Source organism: Crocodylus siamensis, chromosome 9 (assembly GCF_052110815.1).
Source record: "Crocodylus siamensis isolate JL-2025a chromosome 9, ASM5211081v1, whole genome shotgun sequence".
Taxonomy (NCBI): domain Eukaryota; kingdom Metazoa; phylum Chordata; order Crocodylia; family Crocodylidae; genus Crocodylus; species Crocodylus siamensis.
In genome coordinates, this window is record NC_143403.1 from 35,788,292 (window position 1) to 35,812,291 (window position 24,000).

The 24,000-nt window shown below is 44.8% G+C and overlaps 1 protein-coding gene across 3 annotated transcripts in view; it reads left to right on the top strand.

Annotated features, from left to right (window-relative positions):
- Positions 1-380: 380 nt before the first annotated feature.
- Positions 381-24,000, top strand: part of NUP93 (nucleoporin 93) — a 152,148-nt gene continuing 128,528 nt past the window's right edge. Inside the window, exons 1-3 of one of the 3 annotated variants that reach the window (XM_090062178.1) lie at positions 381-481; positions 10,726-10,940; positions 12,827-12,944. In XM_090062178.1, coding sequence (XP_089918304.1) covers positions 10,762-10,940; positions 12,827-12,944 — 297 coding nt within the window. In that variant the 5' untranslated portion in view covers positions 381-481; positions 10,726-10,761. The other 2 variants (XM_090062177.1, XM_090062179.1) reach the window with 2 other exon arrangements.

A 24,000-nucleotide genomic window follows, 5' to 3' on the forward strand; every position in this document is an offset into this window, starting at 1 on the left:
AATATTACATTTGAAATCTCCCCGAAGATCTATAAAACTAGTGTGACTTTAGCCTAAGATCCCCGAGAGGGAAAGTCGGCCACAGCAGCCTGCAAGTTATCCCTCACTGGGAGGCTCCATGCTAGGCCAGTACAGCCCTCCAACAGGGAGACCAGCCAGGAGGAAGAGGGCTGGGGAGCCTCCCAGCGCCCTCCCGGGCAGTCAGAGCTGCTCGCCACAGAACAGCCCAAGGTGGAGGCAGTCAGAGCAGCCTTCGTGCGCGACCGGGGCTCGGAAAATGGAGTCTGTGACCGCACACGCCTCGTCCTAGCAACCGTCCCAGGCAACCCTAGGGCCACCGCCAGGAAATACCCCACCCCCGCTGTCCGTGTCTACCGCCAGCGCCTCAATAAAGTTTTGGCGTGGGGGCTGCTGGGAGCTCGGCGGCTGCTCCAATCAGCGCGCGCGGCGCGGAGTCTGCGCCCGCGGCGGAAGGACACCGGTAAGTGGCGCTGGGCCGGGACGGCGGCTGCGGCCTTTCCCCGGCGCCACGTGCGTGGCCTTTAGTGAGTCCCTGCCCAGAGGCTACGGGCTCGCCCGGGTAGAGCTTCCGGGCCCCGGGTTTGTCAGCGCGCCGGGCGGGTGTGCTCCGAGCACGAGCTTCCGGGCTTGCGTGGGCGCCTGCAGCTGCCTGCGCCCTGCCCTCTGGGGCCTCCTTTGCTTGGTCTCTAGTACGGGTTCTCGGTCTCTGCAGCAGCCAGGCCCCTGCGTTAGGCTCCAGCCGCCTCGGAAAGTGCCTGCTCTTAACTTTCATTTGGAAGTCACTGGTCTGCAAGGTGCAGTTCTCCCCTGCCTGCTACTTGACTTCAGACTAAGAAACCATCACTATCTCCTCGTGCTGACTACCAGTCGTTTCCCATTTGCTGCTTCTAGGCTTTGACTGAACTAACCCATCAACAGGTGAAAAGGACTGTAGGGAAACAAATGGTATATGACAAACGTCCTAGACGCATTAAAAAATATCTAACTGAAATGCGTACCATTTGGTTTTGCTCTCCTCTGTTCTCTGCATTTTCTGTCTTCTGCTGCTGTTTTAACCTGGCTACTTCAGGTGTTACCTGTTAGTGCATTTGTCTTTCTGACCAGCAGCAGCCTCAAGAATGTTTTGTTGATTGGGACACTAGATTTACTGGGCCTTTTTTAGGTGGGATTTGATTTGTCTTCTAGCCCTGGTCTCTACAGGGTTGCAGCACAAAATGCTGACTTGAGTGCAACCGGTGTTACAATCTCCATGGGCAAGGCAAACCTCTTGTAATATGGCTGGAGTTTTCTTTTGTTAAAACTTAAGTCTTTTGACCCAGTGAAACTTGATGGGTAGATGCACACCATTCCATGCTGCTGGCTACCTTCCCTGGCCCAACACTAGCCTTGGCTCAGTAATTCTGGCACATGCACAATGCCTATATTTTTGGATGTGTGATTTTTCCAGCGGAGAGGATATCTTAGTAATTTCTATATTTCTTTTATAACATCCCTTGTAACTTTCTTAGTGTGAGGTTGTTTTTGTATTTTTTGCCCCTCCAAATTAATGGTAGCTTTCCATGTAACAGTGGTTAGCCTGGTGTGTCAATGATCTGGGCTCAGATCAGGTGCTTAATGTATATAGAGAGGAGTTGGAGGTGGTGGGGGAAGCATGAATTCTGAGGTAACAAAACTGACAGATGACACTATTACAGGTTTCCCTCGCTTTATGCTGTACAATGCATTCCTGGAAAACGGTGCAGACCTCAAATTCGCACAAAGGAAACCCAGTTTACAATCTAACAAATAGGGACACATTCCAAGATCTCAATTGTACTGACCCCACTTTACAAGACCATTTTGGTACTCACCAACTGCACAGGGTGGTGGTGAATGTTACCATAATGGGGATGGCAACTACAGAAAGGTGTCACAGACAGCAAGCAAGGAACACAGATCCATACAGGCAGGGTCCTGTCCCTATGGCAGGGGTGAATTGGGGCAACCACCCCAGGCCCTGTGCTTTGCGGGGCCCTGTGGAGCTGGGCAGAGCAGCGGTGGCACATCCAGCTGCTTGCTACCCCTCACACCACCGCTATTGCCGATGACTGCGGCGACAGCTTCAGGTCCAGGGCCCATGGGATTGGAGTAGGGTCGGGGCCCTGCATGGGCTGGCTTACCCCGGGTCCTGTGCCCTGCTCGGGTATGCTCTGCACACAGGAGACTATATTTGGGTGTGTGTCACTCCCACAATGTACCATACAAAACAGCTGACTGAGGGCTTCCACCACACTGATCGCATAAGAGTGAATTTACCTTGCATATAATGAATTTTTGGTATAAAAAAAGCTTGGTGCTTAAGAGTGAATTAGCACATACAGAACCTGCATAAAGTGAGGGAAACCTCTATTTAAGATAGCCAAGGGTTGAGAAACCTGAGGAAAACCTGCATAGTTGCTTTGCAACTTGCAAAGCAACATAAAAACAAGCTGACAGTCAAAAATCCTAAAAAGCTTGTTTGTATAATCAACAAGTAGTCTGCAGCATTCAGGTTATAGAACTTTTATATCAAAGAGTTGTAAAGCCAGAATTTCTGGTGGATGGTGCAAACTTGGAAATGGACGGTTGTTTTTGTAAGTGTTGTTTTTATTGCAGGTTTTTAAATACAGGGACCTCCAGAAGCTGATCTAAAAGTTGAAAGGGAGGAGACATCAGCAAAGCTTTGGGAGATGCCTTACTATAAAGCTTAGTGGCTTCTCCATCTTCTGAGTAGAGAGATGTTGGACTTGTTGCCAAAGTGCTGCCTTGCACCTGCTTTAGGTGGCTTTATACTGCTACTCCTAGCTGCCCCTAAAGCTTCTAGAAAATCAGCAGTGTCAGAGTCTCCTTTTTTTTACAGAAGCTTCTTGCTCATCCTTGGGCTCGTCTTTCTCTCTCTCTTTCTCTCTGCCCATGATTAGTTTCAATTTCTATAGGTGCTGCTGCTGGTAGCTTTCCTAGGGAAGCTGAGAAGTGAAACTGACCTGATTCTTGTCTCTTTCATTGCTCTTTAGGGGTTTTTGAATGTAAAGGGTGAAACTGAACCAGACTTGTCAATTTCACTTTGCTGCAGTAGTACTGGAAAGGTATGCAGAAGGGTAGATAGTATATCCTCACATTCACCTTCCATTTCAGAGAGATCTTCACAGCCATGAGTGGTAGATGACCTTAATAAAAGATTGGTAGACTATATTCAGTTTAATGTGACCACTACTCACAAGTTATAAAACAATGACTTGTCTGAAGGAAAAAAAAAAAAGTAATGGAGTCCTTTTAACCTTGAGTTTTGATGTCTAACTCTAAATGTGGGTACTTTTATTTATTATATTTTAGATATTTTATCTATTATAGTATCTTTCATAGTAATAAGCTAAAAAAGTTAAATTGCTCTATTTTCCTCAAAGCCAATTAATTAGATAACACACACCTTTCAGAATTTGAAGGATAACGGACGATGTTCACATATCTGAATATTTAAGCTTTGAAGCCTGTTCAATAAAATATTCGGCATGGCTATATTTGGAGTACATTATGATATTCTTCATTGGGTAGCATCACTGTTGTCTTGAGGAGAATTGGTCTTTTTTTTTTTAAATAGCAAATCGTCCTTTAAATCAGTGTGGAGTTAACAAACCGTACCTGTCATTGCCTTCCAGTGGCTTTTTGGCTTAAATTCAGTCAGCTACTGCAATATATAATGTTTATTTTTAGTTTCCAAATGTTAGAGAACTGTTAAAATGGAGTTTTATTGTATATAGAATAGTAGTTGAAAGCAGCAGCATCTATTGATAAGTTATCAGTGTTGTTTTACAGAAGAGCCTTTTCAGTTTTGGCTTTTAGTCGAGGTTCGATCTGGCTTTACAGAAGTTGGTTTAATTTCTTTTATCTGCATTTTCTTTCCCTTAGGTGTCAGTTGTTGCTCTTTCCCTAGCCAGACATGAAAATCTGGCATCATTCTGCTCATTACTGTGGTAGCAGTTCCCATCTTGAACAGCAGCATTAAGAGTCATACTGCAGTCTCTTGAATGCAGTAAATTCTGTGAGTGGAAGGACTAGTTTGCACAGTTGCTTTATCTAAATATTTGAATTTTTGACATTTAAAAAAAGGTGATTGGTGATCACTGTGTAGATGAGAATGAGTTGTCATTTTTACAGGTTTGTTAACCACATTTAATTAGTCTTATGAGGTCAAAAATAACTCTTATTCCAGATTTACTGAAATCAATCTGTCTTCAGAGCAGGTTGCCCCAATATTTGCAATTATGGAAGAAACCTTTTGTGGCAGAGACCCCAAATCTGTGTCCAAAAATGCAGTTTAGGGAGTTGATCTAGAGTGCACTGACTCTCTTCATGCTATCTAGTTTTAATGCTCTCTGAGAAGTTAACGCTTTATGCTCCTTGCTTTTTATCTAGGTAGTTAATGAAAAAGGGAAGTGGACCGGATCAAATCAGATTAAACTGAAGTCTGTGCCATTCTTGCAGTCAGTGCCACACACACTGCTCTCTTGGGAACTGGTGGTAGCAGTCTTAACTGTATGGGAAACGTGGTTATTTAGGTCAGTGCCTGCCAACAGAGACTGCTACTGGTAGTGGTGGACAAGAGATCTCTGGCACATGAGTAAACACAGGAAAGATGCCCTGCAATGCAGTACAGGACATGAAATTGCTTTTTTTTCCATTGGCTTGCTAATCTCATCAAACAAATCAAGTCTTAGCAGTCTAGTCTGGGTATTGATTAGTAGAAATTCAATTGTCACCTGTGCCCCAAAACAGCTGTAAGCTTGCCAAAAGTGTGCTGGGAATGTTTACGGGACCCTTACTCCCTGGAAGTAGGTGTGTTAGTGTGATGATGTCTATGCAAAGTTATTGAATGAAATGCTTGTGCATTGTTTTTTCTATTTGCTACAGAAGTTTGAATTGCCAAATGTAATACTTCAAAATCTGTTCCTGTCCAGGTAGAATTAAACAGTCCCATTTGGACTGTTAATAGTGGGGCTTAAGGTCAGGCCTGAAATTATATGTCAAGAATGTACAGTCATTCCACTGGAATTTTTGGATGTCTTTTACTGACCTATTCCTTAACTCCAGGTGTTTTTTAAAAGACAAGTTCTTGAGAAGTAAAATATTTTTACTTTTTCTGGACCATGGGTAACGAAGCTGAGCTTGTAATCCACCTCAGGCAATATTGGCTGCTTGCAGATGTTAAAACCAAAAACCTGTGCTTTACTTGAGGAAGCAGCACATTACTTTGACATGGTTCTGTGCCGTCTGTATAGATCGGATGTGTCAGCAGGGCTTTCTGGGCTTTTAGCTAAAGCTGATTCAATCAGCTATTAGATAAAAATGCCAAAAACCCCCCACTAGAACGCCCAATCTATACAGATGTTGGATGAGCTGGGTCCAAATAACACAATGCCTCTTCTGGGCATGTGCTGGGTTTGTTGTGGGAACAGGCTGAATTTAAAGTAAAATGTCATTTTTTTTCCCCCCCCATAACATCTGCAAGCAGCTATCATGCTTTGCTTGCTATGTCAATCATAAGTGTTGACATTTTATTGTCTGTGGTCATACCCAGTGTCAAAGAATCTTGTAGACAGCTTGTTGTCCATGAGCCATGGGTCGAGTGACCATAACTGCAGGTCTTAGTTTGTCTTGTCTGACCCCTTGAAAAAGCCTTGCTGGTTTCATGTATAGGGTCACTCTTAAAAGTCTAGATAAAGGAGGCAGTTAGGAGAGAAAAGCAAGTGGAAGGAAGGAAAATGTTCCAGGAGTATGATTACATTAAGGTTCACCTTTTAGTTTAGGGCTGCAGTTTTCAACCTTTTAAAAATTTGTGGACCCCTAAAAAATTTGGAATGATGTGGACCCCCTTTGTATTGTAGGCATGGGTATTCACATAGTTTTGGTTAATCATAGCCCATAAAAGATGACTCGTTACTCTGTGGGCTTCCAGGGGTTTGCGGACTACAGGTTGAAAACCACTAGTTTAGAGAGAGCACAACTTGTGGAGCTGTGCAGCAAAGCTACCACAAGTGTAGGTTGTCTCTTTCTCAGCCCTTTATTTAATTGTATTCTTTGGTTGGCAGTTTTCATTTGATGGGAACAATTGTTGGGGGTTTGTGATCTCTACTGCAGAGCTTTTGTAAGATGCCAGAAAGGAAGATGCTACAATGGGCAGTATTAATGCTTTGAGATCCAATGTTGTTGCCAAAGATGGGTGTGGTGCCATTTTATTTGTTGATGTGGCTTCCAGACACTCATCTACTGCCTTTCCCTGGAATAATTTCATTAATTTTCTTACTGTCCTGTGTTCTGTCATTGCTTTTTATGGATCCTGACAAGATGCAGACATTTGGATGCTGAAATGTATTTTCATTGCAGTAACTTGTCTTTTAAAGTAACTAGGAACCCATTGCTTGGTTCCCAGAACACTTTTGATGCTGAATTCCCATTAAAGGGAGCTGTTTTCACTGCTATTCACATCAGCACTCTGAACATTTATCAGTGATCAGTAAAAATAATGGTAACATCATTCCTCCTGAGTCATGGGGCCTACATGTAAGCTTGTCCCCCTATTGTTTGCTCTGATTTCATTAATTAGGTTTTATTTTTTCATTTTATTGCCTGCAGAAGAGAGTTAAGTATGTATTATCTAGCACTAGGAAAATAAGCCCTATTTCCAGATGAAATATATGGGGTCTGTGGTACTATGCCTTTCCCACCTTCTTGTGTCTTGCTTTCTATTCAACTGGGCCAGATTATTTCAAGCTTACAAAGAGCTGAGGTCGAAGTGTTCAAATTTGTGTGCCTCAAGTTAAGCAGCTGAGAAGTGACCTGACTCCTCCAGTGCTGAGCCTTTGCTCCAGTTAACTTAGCTGAGAATCTGAACGATGTGGGTACTTAGACACCCAAATTTGAACACTCTGACCCATGTCTTTCATTAACATCAGCATTCTTGCTGAAACTAGACAGTGACTTTCTCATGTCAATTCCAAAAAGTGTACATTCCTTTTTCCTTCTACAAATTGCAGTTGCTGTTCTGAATTCTGATTTATGTGCTGCTGTAATGACCTCATCAGTTACAGCCTGTTTGCTAAATACACACTTTACACTGTACGGTTCCTTCAGACGATATGTTCACCCCTGCAGTGTATGCATGTAATTGTCATAAACAGTAATGAAAGCTTCCTGTATGCATTGAGGGAAGAACATACAGCCTTTACATTGGAACAGCTTGTTTATATTTCTTCTTATCTGTGGAGTTAGTGATGCATAGCTTGATACAGTTAAATATAGAAAGGCCGAAACACAAGGAGGTTCATAGTTTGTAGGGTTGGAAGGGACGTGAGCAGATCATCAAGTCTGACCCCCTGCCATGGCAGGAAAGAGTACTGGGGTCAAACGACTCCAGCAAGGTGTTTGTCTAGCCTTGTCTTAAAGACCCCCAGGGTAGGAGCCAGCACCACTTCATTTGGAAGTTGGTTTCAGATCCTAGCCACACTGACCATGAAGTAGCACCTCCTGATATCTAGCCTGAATCTACCCTCTGCCAGCTTGTGACCGTTATTTCTTGTCACTCCTGGTAATGCTCAGGAGAACAGGGACTCCCCCAGTGCGTGCTGGTCCCCTCTGACTAGTTTGTAACAAGCCACCAGATCCCCTCTCAGCCTTCTCTTGTGGAGGCTGAACAGGTTCAAGTCCCTTAGCGTCTCCTCGTAGGGCATGCCCTGCTGCCTCCTGATCATGCGAGTGGCCCTCCTCTGGACCCTCTCCATGTTGTCCACATCCCTCCTGCAGTGCAGCGTCCAGAACTGGACACAGTACTCCAGCTGTGGCCTGACCAGTACCACGTAGAAGGGGAGTATCACCTCCTTGGACCTGCTTGTGATGCATCTGTGGATGCATGACAAGGTGCGGTTGGCCTTCCTGACCACTTCCCCTCACTGCTGGCCCATGTTTATCTTGTCATCAATGATGACTCCAAGATCCTTTTCTGCCTCTGCACTGACAAGAAGGGAGTTCCCCAGCCTGTAGGTATGGTGCTGGTTCTTTCTCCCCAGGTGCATCACCTTGCACTTGTCAGTGTTGAATCCTATCCTATTCTCATCCGCCCATCCCTGTAACCTGTCTAGGTCTGATTGCAGCCTATTCCTCCCATCTAGCATGCCCACATCCCCCCACATCTTAGTGTCATCAGCAAATTTGAACAGGGTGCTTTTTACCCCCTCGTCCAAATCGCTGATGAAGGTGTTGAACAGTGCGGGCCTGAGGACTGAGCCCTGGGGGACCCCGCTACCCACATCCCTCCAGGGTGAAAATGACCTATCCACCACCACTCTCTGGGTGCGGCCCTCCAGCCAGTTGGTGACCCATTTGACTGTGTTGGTGTCGACACCACAGTCCCCCAGTTTCTTAATGAGAATGGGGTAAGAGACAGTGTTGAAGACCTTCCTAAAGTTCAGGAAGACTATGTCCGCTGCTACCCCTGCATCTAAGGATTTGGTGACCTGGTCATGGAAGGTCACCAGGTTGGTCTGACAGGACCTGCCTCTAATGAACCCGTGTTGGTTGCCCCTAAGCATAACCTCCCCTGCTGGCCCCTCGTGGACATGTGCCAGGATAATTCTCTCAAAAAGCTTACCCAGGATCGAGGTAAGACTAACTGGCCTATAGTTTCCTGGGTCCTCTTTCCTCCCCTTTTTGATGATGGGAACCGCTTTGGCCCTCTTCCAGTCCTCTGGCACCACACTAGAGCATCACGAGTGCTCGTAAAGCCGTGCCAGAAGTCCCACTATGACCTCAGCCAATTCCCTCAGTACTCTGGGGTGGAGATTGTCTGGATCAGCTGATTTAAATACATCCAGTCCCTCCAGACGTTCCCTGACTAGATCCTCACTGACCCTTGGCCTAGCTGTGCCTCCGTTGGGGCCTGAGGAGGGCCCGGTGGGAGGGGCTGATCTGGTTCCTACTCAAGAAAATGGAGGGAAAGAACTCATTAAATAGGTTAGCTTTGTCGTCTGGTGTGACGACCAGATTTCCTAGTGTGTCTTGCAGGGGCCCCACATTACCCAGTACCATCTTTTTGCCCCATATGTATTTAATAAAGGACTTCTTGTTGTCCTTGATCCAGGTAGCTAGTCCCAGTTCCATCTCCGCCTCGGCCTTCCTGACTGCCCCCTACAGCCCCTAGCAACTGCAGTATAATTCTCCCTGGTGATGGCCCCTCCCTTCCATTGGGTGTACACCTCCCTTTTAGCTAGGAGATGTTCCTGGATGCGTTTGGTGAGCCATGGGGGCTTTTGTGCCTTCCTGCTCCCTTTGATCCGTGTTGGGATTACCTCCCTTTGGGCTTGGAGGATTGTCTCCTTAAGGAGCGACCCCTCTTTTTAGACACCTGACTCCCCTCCCCTCTGGGACCTCAATGCCTCCCCAGCTATTCTCCTTAGCTCATCGAAGTCTTCCCTCCTGAAATCTAGGGCTGCTGCCTTGCTGCAGGCCTTTGCCACCTTGCGCTGGATGGTGAATTCCAGCAGGCGATGATCGCTGTTGCCCAGGTGGTCGAGCACCCACAGCCCCCTCACCAGGTTGTCACCTGTGGCCAGCACCAGATCCAACAAGGCATCTTCTGTGGTGGGGCTGTCCACGTCCTGGGTTAAATAAAAGTCCTGCATTTGGGCTAGGAACCTACGTGAGTGTTCAGACCTGGGTGACTGCTCTTCCCAGCAGATGTCTGGAGAGTTCAGGTCACCCATGATGACCACGTCCTTTGACCTAACTACCTCCGTGAGCTGACTTAAGAATTCCTGGTCGAGCTCTTCCCCTTGGTTGGGAGGTCTGTAGTAGACCCCCACTGTTAAGTCTCTTTCCCTTTGACTGCCTTGTATTCTAACCCAGAGCACTTCAGTGTGCCCCTCCTCTGACCCTGTGCTACTTGATCAAGATGTGTATTCCTCCTTAATGTAGATCGCCACACCTCCGCCTTTCCTTCCTGTCCTGTCCCTCCTGTACAGCTTATAGCCCTTGATGTTCACCGCCCAATCATGCATTGGGTCCCACCATGTTTCTGTGAGCCCCACTATGTCCGGGTTGGTGTCAGCTACCAGGAGGGTAAGTTCCCCCTGCTTGTTTCCCATACTACAAGCATTTGTGTAGAGGCATTTGAGGCTTCCTGAGGATGTATGCCCTGGCCTCCTAATCTCAGCACTGCCCTGGCTGCTGTTGCTTACCTGTGTATTTGTTCTCCTCGTTGGTCTAGGCTGGGCTGTACTTACTTGTGGGTGCTGCTTGGTTTAGTGGTCCAAGGCTTCTTCCGCCCTCATCTTCCCCTTCCCCTTTAAATCTTAAGGCTCAGTTAACACCAAATCCTTCACTTGGACTATTGAGGCTTCTGCTTGTCTCCTTCCTACCCATCATCTGTATGTCTGACTTCAGTTTTGGTACTGCATCGGACTTGGGTTTGTACACGTCTCATTAAGAACTCTATCTTTATTAGGCAGCTTCCTGCTCTACGAGTCTGTCAAAATATTAATAAGATTTCTTGCAGTTTGGGGTTGACCAGTAGCTGAATTGTCTTGTTACCTAGGCTACCTATTCTTGTTGTTTCCTCACTCAGCTCCTTACCATAGGTGTTGCTGAGAGCTGCTGAGGGGTTTCCTCAAGCAAATCTCTTCCTATTTCTTCCCTTAGGGTTTCTGTCTGTTCTGTGTAGAACCTGCATTTTAAATGGACACCGAAGGGTTTGGGGAGCTTCTCCAGCAGGCAGAACAACTTGCAGCTGAGACAGAGGGTATCTCTGAGCTTCCCCATGTGGAACGCAACCTCCAGGAGATCCAGCAGGCAGGGGAACGTCTGCGCTCTCGGACTCTGACCCGCACCTCACAGGAGACTGCAGATGTCAAGGCGTAAGTGGACCTTTGTATTTTGTATGCTAAAGAAATGGGTTTTATACAGATTTAACTTCTTGAAGCGGGGGGTGAATTAGCTGTTTTGTGGAGGTCGAATAGTTTGATGTCCCCATAAAGGTCTCTGCATATCTGCTGCTATGGTAATTGAAGAGCTATGAGCCCCCTCAGTTGTCTTACCTGTTTGTTGATCTCGGCCACGCCTGCTTCTCTTTTCTGTTTCCTGCTATTGGACACCAGGAGGCAAAAAATGACTATCATTAATTCTAGCTGTATAATGGCCTGCATCATATATTTTTCTGCTCTTGGGGTTCCCAGCCATTGCCTTAAGTTTGAGCATTAGGCAGATTGTATGTTATTTTCCCAGTATTTTTGTAGGAAGCCAACACCTTCTGTCTTGCATTAGGGTGTTTAGTAAAATTCCAAGCATAAGTTGCAGATTGGCTCTGAATGACACTTAAAATATAAGGAATAAAAAATGTTTTTGTGAGGTGCTTGGATATTACAGTACAGGGGCTTCTTCAAAAGAGTAATATGCAAAAAAAAAAAGTAGTAATTGGCTGGGGGATAAGGGCTGATGATAGGTTGATGAAAGATGAAAACCAGCCTCAGTTTCCTTATGAACAGCACAGAGAATGGCTGTATGTTATACTGCATTTGGGAGCAAGCATGCTGTTACCAGTTTATACTCTTCCTAGAGTTTGCGGTGTAAATTTATTGAGAGGATAGGGCAGGCAAACCATTGAATATTTTACAACTGAGACTGAGTCGGGGGAAGGAATCGTCTGGGGCGAGCCTGGGGTTATTGTCCACCTTGGGTTGTGTACCAGTCTCAGTGACCACTGGGAAGTAAGTAATTACTTTGGGGGTTTGACTGTCCTAAGCTGGCAGCTGATAGGATTTTTTTTCTAGCTTACTTAAATGAACAGCTCATTTTCTGTTAAGACATCCTTGTGTTCCTTATTTCTGTATTGAAGTTCTCCAGCAGAAATAGTGTTCTAGCTGGTAAATAGCTACTAAATTCGTATTTTAAAAGGACAGGGCTGTCATAAGTCTAAAGCTCTGCTTTTTGCTTTGCAAAAGTCTGTTAAAGCCATAGTTTCTCTAATGCTTCTCTAATAGTCTATCAGAGAAGCATGCCCAAAGACAGAACAGTTACTTGAATATATTAATGGTCATAGTGGAAAAGGAATATTTGAAATTGGAGTGGAGATGGCTGAGACTTCAGATGAGGAGCTGTGGAATAGACAGGTGGCTGACTCCAGCACTTTCATCCTGCTTTGCTTGTGGGATTTCCTTCCATTGCTTGTGGCTTTGTTTGACAGAGGTGGAGTTTAATCTTCAGTGGGAAGGTGAGCCCACCTTCTTTATACAGTTTGCTTTGTCACTGTAGCATAAGGAACTTCCCAAGGGTGAAGGAAGACAAGTGACATTCTGCAAGGGAAAACAGCTGCAACTTTCTGTCCGACTTCATCCCCTCTTCCTTACACTTCTTTCATCCCCTCCCAGCAGGTAAATCCACTGCAGTTATTTCAGAAGCAATCTGCTTGGGCAGTCCTGGAATGAAGGGAAAAGGAGGGATCAGGTTCTAGTTTGCTGGGATCATTAACTGCCTCTCTGCACTCTGCTTCTTGCTAGGAAGGAGCCTGGGAGGAACTTGAAAATGCCTAGGGATATAATAAAGATGACCAGGATTAACTAAATTACTGGAAAGTGATATCCCTATCCCACACACTTGATAGAAAAAATTGACATCGCTATTGTTTTGATAAGTGACCAGAGTATTCGTTGCCACAACAGAAAAGTAGTTGTTCTTTCAGATATAGTAAAAGGAGCTTTATTATCTAAGTGCCAGTATAATCCCTGTTTAATTTTCCCCCATGTAGATCCGTTCTTCTTGGGTCAAGGGGCCTTGATATATCTCACATCTCTCAACGGCTGGAGAGTCTTAGTGCAGCCACTACATTTGAGCCTCTTGAGCCTGTGAAGGACACTGACATACAGGTAAGGTTTGTACAAGTTGTTTATGCTATCCCAGCAAATAATGGGTATTTGTTAGGGGTGCACTGATAGATTTTTGGTGCCAGTACTGATGGCTCATTTTTAAGGAGCCATATCGTCCAATACTGATCCAATTCAGAAATAGGTAGCCCCGCAGCATGGAGAACAGCTGTGTCTGGCTGGTAAGTCTGTTGTGGGGGAAGGGAATGGGTGTGTGTGGGGGGGGCAGATTGAGGCCCCTGTGGTGAGGGAGGGAGTGAGAGTGGGGCTGGGGCAGAGGGTATGGGACTGAGCCACGGCTTGTCTGGGGTGGGGGACGGGGAGTGGGGGTGGTGGCGCCCACCACTGCATGCACCCCAGGAGGGCATGGGGGTGTGTGTGCCCCTGGATCTGCCCATGGGCTGGGGTGGGCTGCCACTGCAGGCTAGGGCCGGGGCTGCACCCAGCTCTTCCTGGTGTGGGGGTGCTGGGCCAGGCTGCACTTGAGGCAGGCAGTGGCGGTGCTGGGAATGGGAGCTACAGTGAATTTTGGGGTGGCTACAGCCCCCCTCAACTGCTGCTTCCAGCACTGCTGCCACCTGCCCCAAGTGCAACCTGACCCAGCCCCTCCCCCCGCTGGGAAGAGCCTGGCACAGCCCTGGCCCTAGCCCCAGCCTGCAGCAGCAGCCCACCTTGCCTTGCGTGCAGATCTGGGGGCACATGGCCCCCCCCCCCGCCTTCCTGGAGTGCATGCAGCAGCAGAAGCTGCCACCCCTGCTCCCCAGCCCCAATCCCACTCCCACTCCCTCCTTCACTGCAAGGGCCTCGATCTGCCCTTGCCCCTTATCCCACAGCAGACTTGCCAGCCTGACCTGGATGCTCTGCCTGGCTGCACTCCTGGCCATGTGCATTTTGCAGCAGTGGCTGTGCTCATGTACACAGCATTTATCAGCCATATCAGGTAAAAAAAAAAAAAAAAAAAAAGCCGATTGCTGATGCTTTCAGTTTTCCTCATATAGGTGCCAATCCAATATGGGACTGGTGTATTGGTGCACCTCTAGGATTTTTGGCTTTTCTTTCAGACCTTTATAACATAGAAAACTATAGAAACATTGTTGCTTTGTGCTTTGTTTCCTGGCTAGGTAATGACTTCTAGGCAATTTGAAACCTGTGCTGAAAATTATCAGGAGTAGTCTTTGGATGAGGCACTAAGGGCGTATTTATTCTATGTTCCCAGTGTGTCATAGCAGGGATGTTCCCCGTGGACATCCCTCTGAAGTTGTTTTGAGGCCTCTATCCCAGTGTGCTTAAGAGTAGCTTCTGGGGCTGCCCCCAGAGTGGCTTCATAGGTGTATTTTTAGGTTTGGTATGTGAACAAGAGAGGGTGGGCAGGCTATGTTCAGGGCTGTGTTGATTGCATCTATTTAGAAAATATTTGACCAGGGGTGTCAATTTATCTATACACATATCATCTGGCCTGTGGGGTTTGTGGAGGGCTTGGGAATTTGGGAGATAAGGCCTGCTGCCAAATTTTGGGATACAGAACCCTGCTGTGGATGTGTTTGGGTGGTGGCAGAGCAAATGGCAACTATTTTAAATCCCTTTCTAAGCCGACTCAGGCACTCATGGCAATTAATGCCATTACTGTTTGTCTTACCACAAGTGTTAGCTTGCCAAAGATCCTTGTGGTCTAGATTCAGCTGGGGAGGCAGGGTTCAAGCAAACTTGACACCCATGCTGTAGATGCACCCAAAATCTTTGTCTGCTTTATCAGCATAAGCTGTACAAAGGTGTCCTTCCCTTTTCAGCCTCCCTTTTGTTTAGATAGGTGAAGGCAGGGTGAACCACTAGGTGACTCTGAATGACTGGGTTTTTGAGGGGGCCTTTCCTCAGTCAGCTCTACCTAATCTAAGAGGAATGGGTATTCTGTTTTCCTTTAAACTTGTATTCTGTAATTGCGAGACCATGCTTACTTGCCATGTTTCCTATGTTTGATCACAGTTTGATTTAATTTCTTGCACATTTTTCTGTATATCACCTATAGCAGGGGTTTTCAACCTTTTTTAAGGAGTGTACCCCTTCTGTGGGTACTCCTTCTGGACTGTACCCCCTTCTGGCCGGACACTGCCCTCCCATGCCTAGCTGGCTGTGGGAAAGCTGGTGGTGTGGGGAAGTGAGGGTACTTGGGTGTGCAGTTGCACATGGTGGCAGCACGGTGTGATAAATGGTGGTGGCGACTCTGCCCCCTGGTTCCCAAGTACCCCTGCTTCTCCACCTGCTGCTATATACCCCTTGGGGCCTTCCCGAGTACCCCCAGGGGTATGCATACCCATAGCTGACAACCCCTGACCTATAGGGTGAGTCTATATACATAACAAAGAGGGGTGGTGGTGGTGACTGGGGCACCTGCCTTGGTCACAGACTTACAGGGAGGTCATAAAAATATATCAGGTGTTACGCTGCTGACCTAGTCACCACTATCAGTAGCCCAGTTGGCTACTGTCCTGTGTGCCATTGCTGTCCAGGGTACAAAACTGTCAAGTTATGCCTCTGTATAGGGCAGGGGCAGGCAATTATTTTGGTCAGGGGACCACTTACTGAGTTTCGGCAAGCCATCAAGGGCTGCGTGACAGGTAACCCAGGGCAGTTAATATTAATTTTCTAAAATTTTTAGGGGCCCTTTGGGCCAAAGAGAATGACCTGGCAGGCCACATCCAGCCCCTGGGCCGCATTTTGACCACCCCTGGTATAGGGTGCACATTTACGTGCTGCCAGTTTAGAGCTTACCAGTTAGATAAATTTAAATGCAGCTTCCTTTGGCAAGGCTTATTTTCACCTTGTATTGGTTTCCCAGTTCTGTTACTAACCTTAACAACGCTTCTTTTTTTTTCTTAACAGAAAAGAAATCCGCAGTATTAATTATACAGTTAAGAGCTTATTAGTTTTAGATCTGTAAATTTTGAGAACTTGATTGTAGAGAGAATAAGCCTCTCTCTGTGCAGAGCTTGTTAAGGCTTATATGGAAGGGATTGTAAGACCACATGCTTCAAGGCATAAATCAATGTCTAACATTTTGGGGTTGGAAAAAGAGGATACCATCTACTTCAGAGATTTGTATTTTCACCCGAACAATTCATGTTGGCTACTGTTGGAGACCAGGGACAGCTGGACCTCTGGTCTTCTGGTCCGTTGTGGTGATTCTGTGTTCCTCAGATTAGCCTAAACAAAGAGTGGGGAAAGAAAAAACAATGTTTACAGCACCTATATGCATTGCTTCAAGTTCCAGTTCCTTACTGTGAATTTGCACCTCTTTGCCTTCTGGCAATTCCTGTTGCGTTTCTTCCCACCCCTCCCCACCTTTTTCTCCCTCTAGGTGTTTTGTTTTCTCAGAAAAGATTAGTGAACTCGGGAGACGTTCTCTATTGCATGATCCTAGAATAATAGCTTTTCTGGCATTCACTTTTTTTGTGCGTCTTTCCTTTTATTTCTTTGTTCCAATTTTTGATATTGTTGCATCTCTCTCTTATCAGGGATGTTAAACTTACCTAAGGATGTCTTCCTTGACCCCGTTCAGTCTAGGATTTTCAAGAGCTCTTCTGCCTTTTTGCTTCTGGGTTTACTACTGCTATTCATTCTTTGACTTCTCTTGTTTTTACTTTCTCGTTTTAAGAGTTCAACACTAAATCTTGTTGTGGATTCTTGAGACCCCTAGCAATAAAGCTGTGACTCTCTTTTGGATTCCAAGTATGTGGACTGATATTACCATTTTTTAAAATCTTATTTATTATGGTGTCAGTTTTAAATTTTCTGGTTGACCAACCCAGTACAAAGTTTTAAGTCTTTTGTAACAAAACTCAGGGTCTCATCCTGGTAGGGGCAGGTGATTGTAATCAAATATTTCTACTTTTTATAATTTTGAATGTCTGAGACCAAGGTCATATTCCTAGTGGGTGACAGCAGGACCTAGGAAAGATAGGTGCGTACCTCCTGTTGATCTCAACTCTAGTTGACTGTTTTGGGAGATGAGCGTCTAATTTACTTAGCACAAAGATTTGCATGTTTAGGCATTTAAAAAGATCTGGTCCACAGAGATCAGAAACAATCTGTCTGCTCCCTAATCTAGATTAATCCTTCCTTCTGTTTAATAAATCAGCATTAATAACAGACATTTAAAAAAAACTTGTATAAGAATTAAAATGCCCTTAATGCAACAGACTTTTTTTTTTTTTTTTTAACTAATAAAACAACTTTAAAATGCTGTTTTGGTGTGGATTTCTGTAATGGAATTCCAGTTTGTATTCTAATGCATTTTAACACAGAGTAAAGAAAAATCTGCAAGTAAGAAATGCCTCATTCACCGTTTTCTAATGAAATGTTAAGAATCTGAATACATGTGCATTGTACTATATAATTGTTTAAATTAGGTGCCCATGGGTTAGCAAAAGGAAGCATGAAATGTAGTGTGAAAGTTCTGTATGGTTGCAAATTAACACCTTTTAATGGTTATACTAATAAGAATGAGGCTTTCTTTAGAACAGGAACTAAAAAATACAAATGGAAAATACTATTGAAATCAATCATTTAAATCGGAGTTTTGTGCTTGCCGAATATAATCACGATTAAAATTGGTGATTTTAAATTGTCCCTTAAATCAATCCCCTCTGATCGGAGATGGCAACGCGCGAGTGCTTTGAATCTTAATATTTGTTTCACAGTTGATTTGCAGCAAAAAACCCCCCATATTACAAGTAAAACTGTGATCTGAAATGGGGATGTTCAAGGTTTTATGTGGTCACATGGGTTTATAAGCAAGCCATAGGGGAGCTTCAGGGTTCTTAGACCCCTTATTATGTATATTCAGTTTAAGGTGGATGCAAGGATTTCAGCGTTCTGTGCAGATTTGCAGTAGCGCCGTCTTCTGCTTTTCGTCTGAAAGCATTTGCAGTTGCATCCCAAGTTGTCTGGTTGCTGCTGACAACAGTCTGTTGCCTGAAAAAGACTTATTTGGAATACAGACAAATCTGTACATTTGTCTCCAGGCTTCTGTGTACTGATGCCCACAATAGATTCTGGTCCTCTGAGAGAAGTTTTTATCAAGATTTTCTGCTACCTGTGAAAGTGATCATGAATCTTTTTATATGACTTTCTTTTAACTTTCCTTAGGTTTACATTGGGTTTTAGACAGAGTAAAGGTTTCTCTTACTGGATCTTGAGTAATTCTGTTTTTTAGCTTCCTGATTCTGCCAGTTTATTGATTGCCTTCTATGCTCATTTAAAATCTTGTTCATGTGGGGACCGATACCGCTACCTCCACTCACACTGGATAGGATTTTCTTTTCTATGTTGCCTCGCATAGTGGGGTTAGAGAGTAATATCCAAGTCTGAGCAAGGGTAGTAGAATTTGACTTTTAATTTGCCACTGTTTTAACTACCCTTGTTTTATTGCTCCATTATTTGGAAAGTTACATTGATTACTCTTGAAACTAATGAACAGGTTTTAATGGAGGGGAGGGTGTTGCTGCTTTTGTGCCTTGTGCAGTATTGACCATACACTTTTAGTTTAGTTGTAACCTGTAAGAAACATCTTCAAACAACTTGTGAGCTTACTTTTTCCATCTTCCTCACAGCTACCTGCCCTTCCTCAGTCCTGCTTTCTTGATATTTTTCTACTTCAAGCTTTCAGACATTTTACGTTGCTTTGTGCACTTGTGTAGATTTAAAGTTACTCTGAAACTTGTTTATCATATTTGCAGGGTATTCTGGTTATTATTACTGCTACTGCTTGTGTGTTGCTTATAAAGCTTTACTGCATGTGATTGGTATTATTGTTTCATAAATATTTTATACCATGATTTTAATGAGAATCTAAAAAGTTTAGCCGGTAGAAGCTTACAGTACTATAGTTCTTTTCTGACTTCTGCCTGCCCTGGTACAGTAGACTACCCATTACATATTCATTGGAGGAGTTGCATGTTGGGTCTGGGGATGTCTAAGTGGCTGCTAAGCTTAGGCACCAAAATAACCATGAGATATAATTGAGGGTTTAAAATACAATTAAAACATATCTGATATAAATTTTAGGCTATAGTTGATTTTAAAACATAGCAAAGTTTTTTTCATTATAGGAAAATAACAAGTTTTTTATTCTTCTGCTTCCTGTCCTAGACTCTTGAACCTCCTTTTTTGCAACCTGGGAGAATTTTCAGAGATCTTTTCTGGCCCCTGGTCCCTTGTCAAGTGGCTTAGAGTTTATAAATCTGAAAATGTTTTCACCTAAATTCTTTACTTGTCTCTACCTTGTCTTGTGTAGCACTGCAATTCTAGTGTTCTCTATGTAGGCAACATAGAGAGATTTGCTAGAATCTAATCTCTCAAGCAAGAGCTGTCAGCATTGCAGAGAAGAATCTAGGAAATTGCAGTTTTTTGTAGACAGAATGGAACACCACAAAGGCAGGTCCTTGGGGACCTGGGACCCTAAAACTAATGTTTTGAGTGGCTCAAAGACTGCAAGAGCACTCAGGATTTCAACTTAATGGAAGCCTCTCTTTGTTTAGTTAACTGGCAGAATATCTTCCTGTGCTGAACCTATCTTCAACTGTATGCAGTAGTGCTTACTAGAAAGAAATGCACCAATTTGTAGCTCAATGAATCATCTGTACCATTTATCAGTAGTAAAATGTAGATGACTTGTGCATAAAAAGGGGTTTGTCCAGGAAATGTTTCTCACTAGAGTAGCTGTCTGGAAAGCTTGTAGAAAAGGTTCTTTTAGGTATCTTCTGCTTAGTGCAAAAATTCATTTTTTTTTTCCTTCAATTTTAGGACTCTCACTCTTAAATATTTAGACATTTTTAAACAGAGCTTACCATGTACAAGCTAAGAGCCTTATATTCAAACTGCCTCTGTTCAGGCAGATGTGGGGGTCAGGGAAACAGTAATGTGCTTTCTCAGCCAGTTGTAGGATTGGATTCTGACTAGTACCTTCTAAATGATGATGATGAAGCCTGTGATGGATCCAAGGAAATGGCTTTTTTGTGGAGGAGGGGGTTGTGTATCACAGGATGATATGCAGCTTTGAGATGGGACCTGTGTCTGCCTGGTCTCATATAGGCGTTCCCTCGCTGCCTTGGAGCATGCGCCTGGTGTTGGCTGCAGTGTTGGTTCCTGTGGTCTTGGTGAAAGCTTGCCTGCCACAACTTTGATCTTCCCTTCAGTGTTGGGGCTCCCTCTCATACCCCTCGTGGGTCACTCGCACTCCCTAGTGGGAATTCTTGGGGCACCACCTCCCCTACACACCAGCCCCTAAGATGGCCGCTTGATGGTCGGTTAGCTTGCCCTCCAAGGTCGACTCCTGGGCCCTCCCTGTCCACAGGGTTCCTAGTAATCTTGTCCTGCCCTCGACTTCCTTAGGATGTTTGACAGTCCCTGTAGCTATGCCAGATCTCCCTGGCTGCACTGTTGCATGCAGTGCCCTCCCGGCTGCTGCTTTTCCTCTGAGCATCACCCCTGGCCCTAATCTCTTTCTTAGGGCCCCTTAAGGTGATCCATAAAAGAACAACTTAAACGGAAACAAAAAGGGGAGTGGAGTCTTAGCCCTTCCCCACTAACAACTTTGGCATCTGTGGCTCTGTAGTCCCTCAACGCCATTCTCGTTTCTTTAACTGTTCATGGGCCCTTCCAATGGGTCCACCACTGGGGTCTCCTGTCGGCCACTGGTGCTGACCTTTCTTGGCATGGGAGCCACTCTTACAGTCTGCTCTCTGCGGTGCTTCCCTAGCTGTTTCTTTGCCACCTGCTTTTATCTTTGCTGGGCGGCGTTCTCCAGTGACCTCATCTGCCCATGCCGCTTTCAGCCAGATGTAAAAGTGGCTGACAAACCCTGTAGGTGCTCTGTCCCAGTGCAGCTCATCCATCCATTCTTTCCCTGAAAAAAGTAAGTTTGCTCTGTCCTTAGGGTTTCTCTTGTGGGGGTGACTGTGTCTGTCTGCCCTGATTCCTGCTGTGGGAGGGGTCTCCTGTCCCCTTGCTTTTGTTCCCCTGGGACAGGACCCCTACAATGACTAGAGCAATAGTGTACAAAATATACTGGTTTCTTATTGATGATTGAGACTTTTTAAAAAAGAAAACAAAAAATAGAGTAGTTCTTGAGATGGAATTGTACACCCAGAGGCCCTCAAATTTCTTCTGCTAGGAAAGATGTGTGAATTATGTACGCAATGCTTGTGTAAAGTATGTATAGTTACTCATTTAATAATGCCACATCTAGCTTCCATTGTACAGGCTAGCATTCAATCATTGTAACAAGCAGATATTGTTATGATGATGCTCACTGCACGAAGTGTGTGTGTGTGTATGCATGTTTCATAGATGGAAATGCTGACACAACCTTAAAGGAACACCCTCAAGTCGTGTTTACTTTCTATTGTTTGCATTAGCTTAGCTTGAAAATGTTGTTTTTTTTTCTCCTCCAGATTTTGTCCTTTCCCATTTGCCAACCACTGATTTCTTTTCTCTCCTTCAATTCTAATGGAGCTTGAAATGAATGCAGCTTTATTTTTCTGTTGTTTCTTTATTTGCCCTAATCAATGATGCTGGCACAGCTGTGGGGCTTTTTTAACTGTTGCTGAGCCAGTGCAGGGAGCACAAGGGCACCCCCCCCCACCATTGCAACCTCACAACCTAATGAGAAATGAGCTACAAACCCCCTTCCCCCAACCCCCCCCCCCAAAAAAAAAAAAGTTACAAAAATATCAGCGAAATGGCCCTTGTGATAACGGCTCACAAAAGTGGCCTTTATTCAGTTAAGATGTTTGCATGAAACACATGCTTACAGCCAATTGCTGCGCATCTTGGTTGCTTAAATAACCTATTGACTTTGAGCAAGTTTTGGCTTGAGTATTCAAATAAAGAAGATAAACACCTGGGTAGTAAAGTGTGGCCAGAAGTGGCTTAATGTAAAGAGACAAGTGGAGATATGGAATTAATTGGTTTTTGACACTTGGAAGTTGCCTGGGCAGTCCCCAGGGTACAGAGTGAGGCAGTCTCATAGTTCATAGTTTCATAGTTGATAGGGTCAGAAGGGACCTAAGTAAGTCATCAAGTATGAGCCCCTGCCATGGGCAGGAAAGAATGCTGGGGTCAAACAGCCCTGGCTAGGTGATTGTCTAATCTCCTTTTAAAGATCCCCAGGGTAGGGGCGAGCACCACTTCCCTAGGAAGTTGGTTCCATATCCTAGCCACCCTGACTGAAGTAGTGCCTGAATCTACTCTGTCAACTTATGGCTGTTTTTCCTTGTTACTCCCAGTAGTGCTCGGGGGAACAGGGTCTCTCCCATTGCCTGCTGTCCCCCTTGGCAAATTTATAGGCAGCCACCAGATCCCCTCTCAGCCTTCTCTTGTGTAGGCTGAACAGGTTCAGGTCCTGTAGCTTCTCCTCGTAGGGCCTACCCTGCTGCCCCCGATCATGCTAGTGGCCCTTCTCTGGACCCTTTCTATGCTATCCACATCCCTCCTGAAGTGCGGCGCCCAGAACTGGACTCGGTACTCCAGCTGCGGCCTGACCAGTGTTGCATAGAGCAGGAGGATCACGTCCTTGGACCTGCTTGTGATGCATCTGTGGATGCATGACAAGATGCTGTTAGCCTTCCTGACTTTAGTGGCCCAAAGCCTTCCCCACATTGGTGGTCCATGTTCATTTTGGAATCAATAGTGACTCCAAGATCCTTCTCTGCCTCTGTGCTGACGAGAAGGGAGTTCCCCAGCCTGTAGGTATGCTACTGGTTTTTCCTTCCCAGGTGCAATACCTTGCACTTGTCTGTATTGAAACCCATCCGATTCTCATCCACCCACCTCTCTAACCTGTCCAGATCTAGCTGTCCACTCAGGACACCCCCAAAATAGAAATGTTGTGATAGAAGGAGGAAGCCGCAGTCACCTTAGAGCAGGTTGAGGGAGTTTCCCTAAGGTAGCTTAGTATTGTGATTTTTTTTAAACAGATCTTTCCAAAGTGTGCCTGTAGAGCCCACCTATGGCTAGCACAGGATAGATATAACTCTGTAAATACAGCAACAATTCAGTGAAGTTCCTGTTCGAGAGATGTGGTTTCATGACTTGAAGTCTTTGTCTGACAGTTGGGTGCACAATGTTAGTTGGTTTCAAATAAGTACTTTACTTATCACTGCCTGTTCTTCTGAGGATTGACCCTCCCTCTGAGATACCCAAGGGAAACATAGAAGCCACTATTGTCACTAGAGAAGTGCAACCACCTCTGGAATGGAAGTGTGGAAGCTGTTTGATTTCTTCTAGGGCTACACACAGCTACCTTCTGGGGTTGAAACTGCAGAAGCAATCTGTGTATACTGATAGTGTTAGAATTTCACTATGACCGTAGTGATAGTGTTTTTTGCAAGAATAGAACTGCTAAGGATTGTTAGTGATCTCCAGGACCTTGTGGTTACATCTTAAACATAGTACTTCTAGCAGCAAAATATCTCCATACACAATACTGGTCCAGAAATTCAGTAGTTGCTACTGCCCAGGATAACATATACTTAGTGTGTGCAAATTGCACTATTAAAACTCATACTTAGAAATAACTTCACTATATCTTTTACAGAGAAAATAACTTCTATGAGACGAAGTTTAGGCACAACTGCCCATAATCTGGCAATTTGCTTGTACCACATACAATCTGATAGAGCAGTTACTCAAGTTGAAAGGGGATACATTGATCTTGGGCTCCAAGATAAGGTTTTGATCAGTTCTGTTGTATACAATGATAGTATTTCAATGAATTTTGAAAGAATGCTGGTGAAAACGAGAGCTTTATAACTATGGATTTTAGGACTCCCCCAGGAGCTGGTGAGAGCCCAGATAGAGCAGTTTTCTGCTAGTGTGCAGGATCTTGATTGTGAAACCAATTGTAATCAAGAGTGAAACTGACTTGCATTGTTTTTTTCCCCTAAGTCTAGGCAAAAAGTGGCAAAAATTAATGAGAAAGTAAATTGGATTTCTAAAGAATTATCTAGAGTGGTGTTAATAACATAGGGAATACAATTTGTTTTTAGAAATATCTGATTTTTTT